We start from the raw sequence: 12,093 nt of genomic DNA on the forward strand, positions 1-12,093 counted from the left end.
GAGCCCGGACTTGAACCCGATTGAACATCTTTGGAAAGATCTGAAAATTGCCGTGCACCGACACTCCCCATCCAACCTGATGGAGCTTGAGACGATCTGCAAAGAAGAATGTGAGAAACTGCCCTAAAATAGGTGTGCCAAGCTTGTAGCATCATACTCAAGAAGACTTGAGGCTGTAGTTGCTGCCAAAGGTGCCGCAACAAAGTACTGAGTAAAGGGTCTGAATACTTATGTACATGTGATATTTAATTTAATAAATTTGCAAAAGATAAAAAAAAACCTTTTTCACTTTGTCATTACGTGGTATTATGTGTAGAATGTTGAGAGAAACAAATTCATTTAATCCATTTTGTAATTAGGCTATAACAAAATGTGGAAAAAGTGAAGGGGTATGAATACTTTCCGGATGCACTGTATGTAAAGTCGCCCAATGTAAATCAAGTATGAAAGCAAAACTATAGCCAAATTAAGTTAAGGACAACTGTGTGGGGTGATAGGTTCGTAAAGCGGGAAACTCGTCATGCATGGCAGACAGGTGGGAGTACTGAAGTGTGCATTCAACATTCAAAAATGAGCATGCATGTTCAAACTTTTTATCTGTAGATTTATGCAAAGTGGTTATTTACAGTAAGTTACATGAAACCATGTCACAGTGAAAAGGATTTCTCCACAGAAATATACAACCTAATCCAACATTTATATTTGAAATGCATTCCTTTTTTTTTCGGTAAAAAAAGGTAATGCTCATATTTACTTCAAGGCAATAGACACAATCTTAATCCAATCTAGTTCAATTTAATGATTCCTATTTCCATATATTTACTTTATTCCAGTGTCATACATGAAAAGTGTAATAACAACCAGACAACCAACACACAACTGAAAAGTAACCTCCCAGTAAAAAAGGAGTCAAAGAGAAATTGTTACAAATCTTTTATTAAGATATTCATTATTTAATCCATTTTGACATTGTTCTCTATGATTTGTATTTATTTATTTTACAGTTGTTAATGTGCAATTACCTTTGATAATGTTGGGTCACAGTTACAGGGCTTTCACAAAGTTATTGGCACTTGGAACACAGAAAGAAATAGGATGAGAAGTACAAGATGTCCACTGGCGCTACAGGGTTACAGAGGGCAAAGAGCAGGGGAAAAGACATGGGCAGACCAGTTACTGCACAGGTTGTGAAGAAGCGCCGTTTCTGGGTAAATATATACCTCATGCTGCGAGTGCACAACAAACAATCTGACCTCTATGTGTGCGTCTATATATAATATACAGTATTTATCTATACATGTGTATAATCATATTTATATATGTACTGTTTAGTGACAAAACGTTCACTGTGCCGTGCCACACCTTATCCATTCAAGTGTGTAGGTCTACATGTTTTGTGAAGTGTAAACACATACGTTGAAATTACAATTTGCTTAGAACGTACAGAAAAAAAGAAGCATGAAATCGTTCTTTTCTCAAATGCACACAAAGTAAAACTCTCACACAGCTCTTGCAGATGAAGCAGTGTGCAAGTAGGTTGTGAGTGAGGGACTTTTTGGACATCAGAGAACTTAACATCGACTATGGATAAAACCCCTGACAAGTACCGTAACCATTGTTATCTCTACTCTAGGCAAATAAGGCGCAATTGCAGGATATTCTGACTGGGTGCGTGACATTTCTGTATGTGCACTGGGCTGCTGCGCTGTAACAGCAGACTAACAAGGCTTCTTTAGAATCAATGGTGATATTTCAGCTGTAGTTAGTGACTGAATGGAGTACGAGTCATTCAGTAGGTCACTGTGTAACATGCTTACTGTAAGAATATAATCTAAATTGATTCTTGTTTTAAAAGCTTCTTTAAATTTGAATCCATGTTTGTTTTTCCACTAACGCCTCTTATCATAGAACTAAATTCAGACATTTTAAGAGTACTTCATACCTGTTTTTTTATTTCTTTAGGCAGGAACATTGACATATTTAGTAGCCATTATACAAAATAAGATATTATTTAATGTTTTTTATTTTAGATCTTTATTATTTTATATAGGAAGATAGAATTACATTTCATTGCTAGGTTGAATGTCCCAAAAGCTCCTTAAAATTTAATTCAGAAGTCTTAGGTCCTTTAACTTTAATGTAGGAATCTAGTACTATTTATTTTGAAAAGCTTGAGTTTGATATACTTATTCTTTATATGTTTTCTGTATATCATCATGTGATTTCCCAGCAAACTATTTAAAAAGGGATTATAGTTATTTAAATACACTGACTTAAGTAGTGTCGTAATTAAAACAAATATTGGGGAAAAACAAGTAATTTAATTTGAACTGTAAACTTTTCCCGGTGAAAAGCCACTAAACTAATTCAACGTACATATTATAATTTGGATTTAACCATCTAAAACCACTGCTTTGCCTCTCTCTGAAACACATGAATAAACTTGTGGAAGTGAAACACGACACCAGCTGCATGAAGGACAGGAAGCACAGCAGTCTGCAAAGGTACTGGAGAGGTATGTGGGGGAGGGGTGCTCGTGTGGCATCTACAGTCAAATGTAGAGCATACTGAGGTTTTGTTGTCATTACCCTTAATTACAGAATACTTACGAGGTACTGCATTTTTGTTCTGTCCATATACCATCAGGTCACACCATTTCAGTGAACTCATCCTGATCATTTGCAATCAATAATGAAATAAGCTGAGTTTCATCTATCATGCTTCTTGTTCTTTTTTCAATAAGACTGACTGAACTGCCTTGAATAAGAAGCATCAATTCCTTCCCGGTTTTTACCCTGAAAAATAGAACCTTTTGAGAAATGCTCCTCGAGAAGGAGCAAGTAATCAGTCGCCTGTGAGAGCATTTCAGGTTAAGAACACATTCCTTATAAGTCACACCCAGACCATGTTCACTTATATCCCTCTGCAACAGGAATAACGAATCCCTGTGCTGATCTCTTACAGGTCATTCAAAAAGCTTCAAGCAAATACAAACTTTCACGTACAAAAAAAAAGAAAAGTTTTTGACATTTCACAATCAGATGCATCCAGCAACAGAAAGGAAGAACACTTGGGATTTTAACTCAACAGTCGTCTTGATTATTTACAGTAGGAATTTGTGCCACTTTCTTAACAAGAAACAAAAGGCAGACATGGAAACAAAAAAAAAAAGAAGACAAATTCCACCTAAAGGAGTTCAATTGCTACACAACATTTCTCAAAAAAGGTGCATGAACCGCTGGTTCTTCTCATTAAGGTGCAAAATCATTTCAAACTCTAAAATAAAATTGTCAGCCATTTTGAATTTCCATATTAAAAGAGGTGGTGCATTAGATACATGAATAAACTACATACTCAAATACAGGCTCTCCTTCTTTGCCAAAGAACTGTTTACCACACACACGTGGATAGTACCATAAAACCACTATACCATTTGCTTCAAGCATAATCGCTTCCTCATGACATCACTGTACCCACCAGCATTCTGCTTATTTATTTAAATTCACGTTCCAATTTTCTATCATTATTTCCTGTGACTTTTGCATTTGTCGGCAGTTATTTTTTTCCTTCTCAATAATTTCAGTACAAAGAAGAAACTAGCCGAGCTGTCAGATCAGTAACCTTCAAAATTGTGGGCCAATGTTTTATCGAAGGAGGCAAACGTTACAGGTTCACGACCTAACAACAAATGGTTCCCAGACAACAGTCAAGCCAGCTGAATCAGTCTTATTATTCCTTTTAAGCTAGTGAAAAGAAGATGAAATGCTTCAAATTTAGCAGTTCAACTGCTCATTCCATCACTCTGCACTGTCAAATAAAGATAAAAATAAATGACTATGGGTCTTATGATAAGACTGCTTTATTATACTCTTTTTTTTAATGCAAAAATAGCACTTTCCTTATTTGACAAGACCTCTTTCAATAAAACATGAAGATCGAGATTTTAAAACAATCCCTCTCACTCTCTTTGCTCACACCGTTCTAGGCATGGGCACTTGTATAAATATAGTTTGTCTTCTAAAAATATGACCATCTTTGATTACCTGTTGCCCTTTAAATTTTCTTTACAATCATCTCAGTAAAAAGCTTTCCCCTTCTCTCTGGATCACTTATTCAGTTCATAGACGAAGAAACATGCTACAAATTTAGAAAACAGAAAGATGAGATACATTTCTATAAGACACTGCACAGTGAAACACTCAGGTGAGATTCTCTGGTCTCGAGAAAAGTGATGTGGTGAAGAATACTTGCAGGGTGATGAGTGGAAGATGCAAGGGGAGGAAGAACAGGTCGTGTTAATGTCTATTATTGTATCTATTTTAAATTTAGTTTATTTTCCTAGGCTGGAATACAAGTTGTCAGGGTTGCATAGAGAAAAATGCCACTGACACTTACATTCAATATACTCGCCACATCAACTCCTAGCCTGTCCATCCATCCATCCTTTCCTCATCAGGCTGCCCTGGCAACCCCCACCACCTCCCTTCCATCACCTGCATTTCAGGGAATGTATTTAATATTAAACAGTGGATGCGCTTACACACCTTAAAAAGACAAGGGGAGGCAGAGGGCAGTTTGGAGAAAACCCTCTCACTCTCTCCCTTTCCTCAACTAACTCCATTGTACAGTCATAAAGCAAAAATTAAAGTTTTTATGTCCTGGTTACATCAGGGTAACAACAACTGTTGACCCTAGCAGTGTAGTATAGACAGTCAGATGTGAGAGATCAGCGTGGGCCAAAGTGTGAGGAGGCAAGCAGAACTGGGGAATACTGGTATGCGTGTCACCAAATTTCAACCTTCCCCGGACACAATGTTCAAAATAACGGTCCTCCTTCCCCGCCCACACCTGGTAGCGATTCACCTGATGAGCCACCGGACTCCATGTCGGCACTGCCGGTGGCCTCCAGAGAGGAGGGGTCGAAGGCTGGATCCGCCCCCAGGGTGTCATGCTCCATCTTGACACCTTCAGGAAGGAAAGCGGTGTAGGCGTCGCTCTCAGCCATCAGTAGCTTCAGCTTGGGGATCCAGCTCTTACGGACCACGCGTCGGGCGTTGGTGCACATGTCGGCTGCGATGGCATTCATCTCGCTCTCTTTGAAGCTGGTGGCAAAGTTCTGACAATAAACTGACACGGGAAAAGGCAAAAAAAAAACAGTTAGGCTGATTGCACCTTATGCTACGAGGCCTAGTGTCATGAAGCAGATGGGAAGCAGCAACAGTAGTTAGGGGAAATGGTTTTAGTGTTAAATAAGTAGAATACACATTACTTAATGAGTAATGTGTGGTATGGTGCTCATTAATTCTGTATGTTTCTAAATGTTTTTGCCATGGGGCGTCTGGCTTCACCTACTTGCAAGGTGCATGGAGAATTTAAGCAGCCTGACGTATCAGAGCTACCTCCTCCTCAACACTTCAATTTTGGATTCCATCCCAACGTTTTACTGCACATGTAAAATCCTAAAGAATGTCCGGCATTCATACACACTTCGGTTGATGTTGGCAAATACTGTGTAACCATCTCCCCAAGTTAGGAAAAAGGACTCTTGCAGATCATAGAGGCCTCGACATTGATTTGGAAATGTTAGTCGTAAAATCAAGCAGCTGATCTCTTAAAAGCATGTCCTGCTGCCTTTTCCATTTCACTACTGAGAAACAAAACGAACCCAAACCTCACTGAGATATCAAAGGAGTTACACAAGTTAGCCTTATTCATATACGCATGTACATAAGCATCACCGAGTTATATACAGGCACACATATGTAAACATAGGTGAATGTTGCTATCTAGTGGTCACTGTGGGCTATTACCTAATGCTGATGCAGAGGGTGCAGTAGGTTGCAAATAATCTCCCCTTTTGCACTTTCATCCAAAAGTAGCTTAACTGATTAAATTCAGCAACAACGTGCATTACGATACACATGAATATGTTTATGTTAAATATGAAAACATGTACATTCTCCTCTATCTGTACCCAACATCACAAGCAAATGTGCACATTCTTTTGATTGCTTGAGGGCAAACAGTACGCAGACAGAAAAACATGTACTGTATGCTCACATTTGACCGCATGCAGAACTCTGTTGTCCAGGGGCTTGCGGCTCGGGTCGTTGGTGGATGAGCGGATGCCTGTTCCACAGCTGTTGGCCAGAGTATTCCTGATACATCAGAGAAAAACTATGAGTCGCACAGAACACACAACAGAGGAAAATAAAAATAGTTGCTATATCCCTCTAATGCCAGCAGATTACAAAAACAAAATACATTAATCTCTATATAAAAACAGAACTTGAAACACTTGCAGAAATAGACCCAGACAGAAGGAACAAACCTGTCAAAGAAGGCAGCCAGCAGCCTCCTGAGCAGCACCTTGTGTCTGGTCCCTGCACTCACGTGACAGTTCATTAGCTGGGCTCGCGATATGTACACAGAAGTACCTGTAAAGAATATCAACAAACAAATGAACCACCAAACATCATCAGCACTTACCGCCATTTATGACCCATTTATTGTTTCGCTTTAGGCCATGGTTGAGCTGTTCAAGTACTGATATTGTGGGTCATATACAGTTATATGATAAAGATCTTTGCTTTTACTGGAATGGACCATTTGTTTGTCGAGTGGCAAGTCTGATTCATAACAAACATTGCAGCTGTAGGCGGAGAGTGAGGAGGCCGTGCTTTAGTTACATGTCATAGTTTAGAGTCTTGCGTTTGCTTCTTTACCATCTTTAATAACTAAAGTGTTTTCCTTTTTACTATTCATGTATTCACAATGAATTTATTTTAGGACTTTTATTTTATTTCCCAACACTTTTAGCTTGCCGCATGTTACCTCCCTCCTTTTCTTTTCTGTCTTTATGTTTCTCTCATCCTCTCTCTCAGTCACACGCACACACTATATTGCAAGGTATGTAACCCCGTCCGTAAGGTAACACACACATTTCCACAGGATGTCCTTGACATAAACACACTGAATCAAATGTGCAGTACTGCCACGTAACCTACCCCGAAGCCAAGCCAAGTCATTTGAGGACATCCTTTAAATATGCGTACACATATCATTTCCATTGGCCGTGCTCGTTTAGATCCTTTGAATCATTTACGACTGGTATATTGCTGCATGTATATTTTATAGCTCACGTATTTTTTTCTCTAATATAGATATACATATACCTTCCAAATGTTTAAAGGCTTTAGATAAACACATTAGGTGCATTTTACCAGCTCCTCTAAAATTCTATTTTCGGGTTTATTTGAGAACACACAAACCATACCTGAGACTAACTCTAGTTTCTCAGCAGGGTCTCCTTCCTCGTACAGTTTGGGATGACAACGGTTGCCTATCTGAGCGATGAGTTCTGCGGGGAGACATGTAAGGTCTCTGCCTCGCATTCGACCCCGTGTCTCTGTGTGGTCTGGAAGAGCCTCAACACGCTCACCAGCTGCTGGAGAAAAACAGTGTTGCGAAATCAGAATAAAACCATATAATTTTTATACAGAGAGAAATAGGGCGAACGCTACAACGCCGGCTAAAACCCAGAAATACATCAGATTACTATAAAATCCATGCAAATAAAATAGGAAATCTCAGCAGAGAAAGTAAAATCTCTCACCGAAGATATAAGTGTGCGTAAACATTAGACAACACTTTACATGTACTATTCTGTCTCATGTCCATTACCTGCGGCTCCCATGTTGAGCATGCTGTACATGGTATACATGTTGCAGATTTGCCTATACTGCTCTTCAGCACATTCATCTGTCCCCTCTTCCTCTTCTTCATCATCATGGTAGCTGATGGGTGAGTCACTGGCGTAGGTGCTGAGGGTGCCGGGGCTGGCACCCTCTGACATGCCGAGGCCTGTTGTATAGCTCCCGTTGGTGCCGCCACTGGCCACCATGCCGGCGAGGCTGGTTACGTTGGCACCCATACCCATGGCCAGTCCGAGGGCTCCGGGGCTCTGAATGGCACTACCCCGCACCGCCTCTTGGGAATAACGGGCTGCTTTTCGAGCGCCACCTCCTCCCCCTGAGCCTCCATCTCGGCTGCTGCCACCTTCCCAAAGCCGCTTGGCCACAGGAGTGCAGACCACTGAGTAAGGAGTGGCTGCTTCCGGCTGGCTAGCTGGCTGTTCTGTCTTCACTCGGGACACCAGAGGTAGTGGTGTCAGGCAGGAGGCAGGCCGGCCTGCACTGTTACTCGTCTGCGTCACAGGGCTCTGGGGCTCAGAAGGTGGGGCCTCCTCAGCGTGAAGGCCCTGGGAGTCGCAGCTTGGGGAAGAGACCTAGAAATAAATGTATACATCAAGTTTGTGTCAGCACACATTAACTCACTGATAAACCAACAGGTATGTCGATCGTATGATGATGATGAAGGGTGATCAGTCCGTCCATACAACAACTAGGCATCTCAACAACCATTGGCCAGATTCCCTTCACATTTTGTCTGAATATTCATGGTTATCAGTAAATGATTCCAAACATTTAAGTGACCCCCCCCCCTTCCTTATCTAGAACATTCATCACTTTATAATTTCACTTACACTAGCTAGATATTTCAACAACTACAGGGCAGATTGCCTTTAAACTTCCTTAGTGCATACGTTCTCTACTGCAGATGAACCTTTCCGTTTGTGCCTTTCCAATCTCTGAACACAATATACATTTCAGAACTGTTCCAACTGGAAAGGACATTTCATTTTAAAGCATCCAGATTGCAAAAAAAAACTAATCAAAATTAATCCTAATGTTAATTTTGGTAATATAGTTTTCTTTTGGTTTAACCCGTTTTTGGATCTCTGCCACTGAGACTTTTTATGCCACCTTAATACATGTAAAAGGAATTTGGTTTGTGGGTTTATTGTGCTCAACGCTTTGAAATGTTATGGTGGAAAACTCAAAAGTCTCTTGTACCTCTTTCAGATAATATGTCCCAGCTACTGTGTTACTTGCTTTGACAACTTTCTAATAAAAAATATGTTTGCCTTACCTTGAGGAAGAACTCAGTGCCTTTTTCCATGATCTGTTGGATCTGCAGGAAGCCGGCAGTATACATGAGGAGAAACTGATCCCCCACCGTCATGCTGAGACGGCCTGTGTAGCAGAAAGACAAAATCTGCTGGAAGCTCTGGGGCTGCACAGCCGACGGGAGCTCCACTACAGTTGGGCTCGTCTCATTGCTGCTCCCACCTCCATTATTGCTGCTGCTGAAAAGGTCCCGGAAATAAGAACTGCTAGCAGCCAGCACAGCTCGATGGGCCTGAGACAAAAGCAGATAAGTCAGGCGTCCCATTAGAACTGTTGAGAGTAGTGGATTTTAATTATTACGCACAAACATTTTGCACAAGAACTTTACCAAAATATAATACAGTTTAAACTTGAGAAAAGTGTAAATTAAAGCAGGTAAGTAACATTAACAATCAAGCAAGCATTTGGTGCCAACTATAACAATTTGCGACTTGAATTCAGTCAGTATTTAAGTATTAAAGTTCTATTCCCAGCCATTTTGTTTATGTATGTATTTATTAAGTCTTTAATATAATAGGATTCCTATATGCTGATTTGGAGTTGTTCTCCTAATGTTCTTGGAAAGAAAGCCATACTCGAAGTGACAGATCTCTTACTTTTGGGGTCATTTAAATTTTGAGACCTAAAAACAAGGTTACAGGGCAGACAAGGTTACGAACATCTGCCAAGATAAGTGTGAGGAATGACATCCAATTAAGACCCAGGGCACTGCAATTGGGGGCAATTTAACCCATTACATTTACAAGCAAAGTAGGAAATGACGTGCCATTAAAGAGGTCCAGTTGTCATTCCAAGTAAAGACTACACACGGGTTATTTAACTCATCTCTAAACCTTCGGCTAGAGAGGAAGAATTGAGCAAAATCTCTCTCAAAATCATACTGAAATTAAAAACAGCTCTCTGTGAAAGTGTATCAGCATTTCAGATTGGACAATCCACCAAATGACAATAAAAAAAGGTTGCAAGTTACAGCTGCCCCCGCTTTCAGACTGTCCACACAGCAATTCTTTTGAAGTATACTGGCATTCCATCCTTTCAAGAAACATGGCTGCTGTGGAGCCACAGGACTAATTGTTTACACGCAAGCCTTATTAACATCTCTAAATTTAGCCTTGACTTTTAATATTCCATTTCCATTATGAAAACAATAATAACTTGTTGTCTCGTCAGTACCTTGAAGGCATGGCCCTTGACCACCACGGAGACATCGCAGTAGAGGCCCTGCAGCCGCTGCTCATTCAGACACTCTAAAACATTGTTGCCAAAGTTTGGGATCGCCATCTGGAGGGTCTGGGCCATGGTGCGCCTACGCACACCACCAAAGGGTCTTGTTGGGTAAGAAAGAAAGACAGAAAAAAAGAAACATTATAGCAGGAGAAAGAACGAGAGGAATGACTAGGGTTGCAAAATTACTAGAATACTCAAGGTGAGAATTAACGGGAATAAAATGGAAATATAGTCAGGCTGTATTTACCATGTCATGTGCAAACTTAGGGTTTAAAGTGCAAATAAGTCATTTCTACAAGAAATGTTTCACAATAAATAATGAATGTAGATAGGTTAATTAAAAGTATTCAGTTAGCATGCTCAATGAAGCTACCTCCCACATGGCAAAAGCTAGCTAGTGAAAACTAGCAGACGGTGTTACCAAGTTATAAACGGTGTACTTTGCTTTAGGCTGCAATCTGCTGGTTAACTGACACATATTCAACATTTTAAAAAGAGATATTCACTCCAGTAATATAATCAAAACATGAAAGCATGTAGTCCTTTGGCTCACACAGGGCAGTGGTGTGGGATGCACATGTGGAGAGGTTTCTAAATTTTACTGAATTCCTATTTAATGAGATGCTGCCAAATGTTCTGTACATGTGATGGGAGAGTGTGCTGCTGACTGTAGTGCATGGTTACACTTCAATTGAATGGCATACTTTTAACCAAAACATGCTTTAAGACTTTATTGTTATGCTTATTTAACCCCAAAATAAGTTATTTGTCAAAAAGGTACACCCTTTAAATAGAAATTGTGCAAACATTTCTGAATTCCCGAACTTAACTTCGCGTGGAAGTTTTCCATAAATTCACAGATCGTTTGCACCCTCGTAATGACAGAATTACAATAAGTGTCAGTTAAACACTGGTGTATTAAACATAAGTTCAGCTTCACTTGGAAGTATCAGGCTGTTGCTGAGTCAGCATATATTTCTGCCCAACAGGGATTTGATTGTAGTGTTTACACTGCTTTATCCCTGGTCATGAGCAGAGTTATGGTCCCAGGTGGGCAGGCCCGTTTACAACAATGACAATAACTGTTTTATCCTGTGCTGTGTCCTTGGTGTGAGGAGGGAACCAGCAGGCAATGTGAGGAGGAGGTGTAATATAACATGGCTTTGTTAAAAGACAGAGAGCTCAGGGAGAACAGACTTAAAACAAAACAGGTGAGGAATGTCAGACACAATAAAACAGCTGACAGTCTTTCACTGGGACAAAGTAACCTAACATACACTAAATCTAAAGGAAGTCTTTTTTTTTTTTTATGTCTTCTAGGCCGAATCCTTTATAATGAAACACCTCTATTCTAGCAAAAAGAAGTCCTAAATAAGCCTTGGCATATCCAATCGACCACAAATATTTCTTCACACAGTGCTACCGAAGGCTTTTGGCAAGCTCACAGGACATTGATATTTAAAAACAAAGTTTTGTTGAAGCTTCCATGGATAATCTACATTGGATTAATCCTATATGTCACTTCAGCCTTGCAGCAGTTGTTATTGCCAGGAGCGGGCTCAGTAAAAGCCTTTTTTTCTGTCTTCTATGAGCTATAAAACCCTGTGTCCTTAGATAACTGGGTCATGTTCTGTTATTCTATGTGGACAAGTGTGTGGCTTAAACAAACAACACATAGCATGTTTCCATTCACTTCTCTAAACAGTCAAAGGCAAACATACCCACTTGCCCCCTTGAAGATTCCTATATTTTGCATGTCAATATTAAAATAAAGTGAACCAAAGTTCCCTGTGCTGAGGATATGACCGCTCTGTGCAAGCTATGTTACTGGTTGACT

At 40.1% G+C, this 12,093-nt stretch overlaps 1 protein-coding gene across 5 annotated transcripts in view; it reads right to left on the reverse strand.

Annotated features, from left to right (window-relative positions):
• Positions 1 to 918: 918 nt before the first annotated feature.
• The window catches only part of nacc1a (nucleus accumbens associated 1, BEN and BTB (POZ) domain containing a), a 14,072-nt gene continuing 2,897 nt past the window's right edge, over positions 919 to 12,093 (reverse strand). For 4 of the 5 annotated variants that reach the window (XM_029437727.1, XM_029437731.1, XM_029437730.1 and 1 more), the window contains 7 exons: positions 10,203 to 10,356; positions 8,992 to 9,261; positions 7,684 to 8,287; positions 7,277 to 7,447; positions 6,332 to 6,437; positions 6,061 to 6,158; positions 919 to 5,127 (listed from right to left, as the gene is read on the reverse strand). In XM_029437727.1, coding sequence (XP_029293587.1) covers positions 4,817 to 5,127; positions 6,061 to 6,158; positions 6,332 to 6,437; positions 7,277 to 7,447; positions 7,684 to 8,287; positions 8,992 to 9,261; positions 10,203 to 10,356 — 1,714 coding nt within the window. In that variant the 3' untranslated portion in view covers positions 919 to 4,816. The remainder of the gene's footprint in view (positions 5,128 to 6,060; positions 6,159 to 6,331; positions 6,438 to 7,276; positions 7,448 to 7,683; positions 8,288 to 8,991; positions 9,262 to 10,202; positions 10,357 to 12,093) is intronic. The other variant, XM_029437728.1, reaches the window with a different exon arrangement.

The sequence above is a fragment of the Cottoperca gobio genome, chromosome 8, assembly GCF_900634415.1.
Source record: "Cottoperca gobio chromosome 8, fCotGob3.1, whole genome shotgun sequence".
Classification (NCBI taxonomy): Eukaryota; Metazoa; Chordata; class Actinopteri; order Perciformes; family Bovichtidae; genus Cottoperca; species Cottoperca gobio.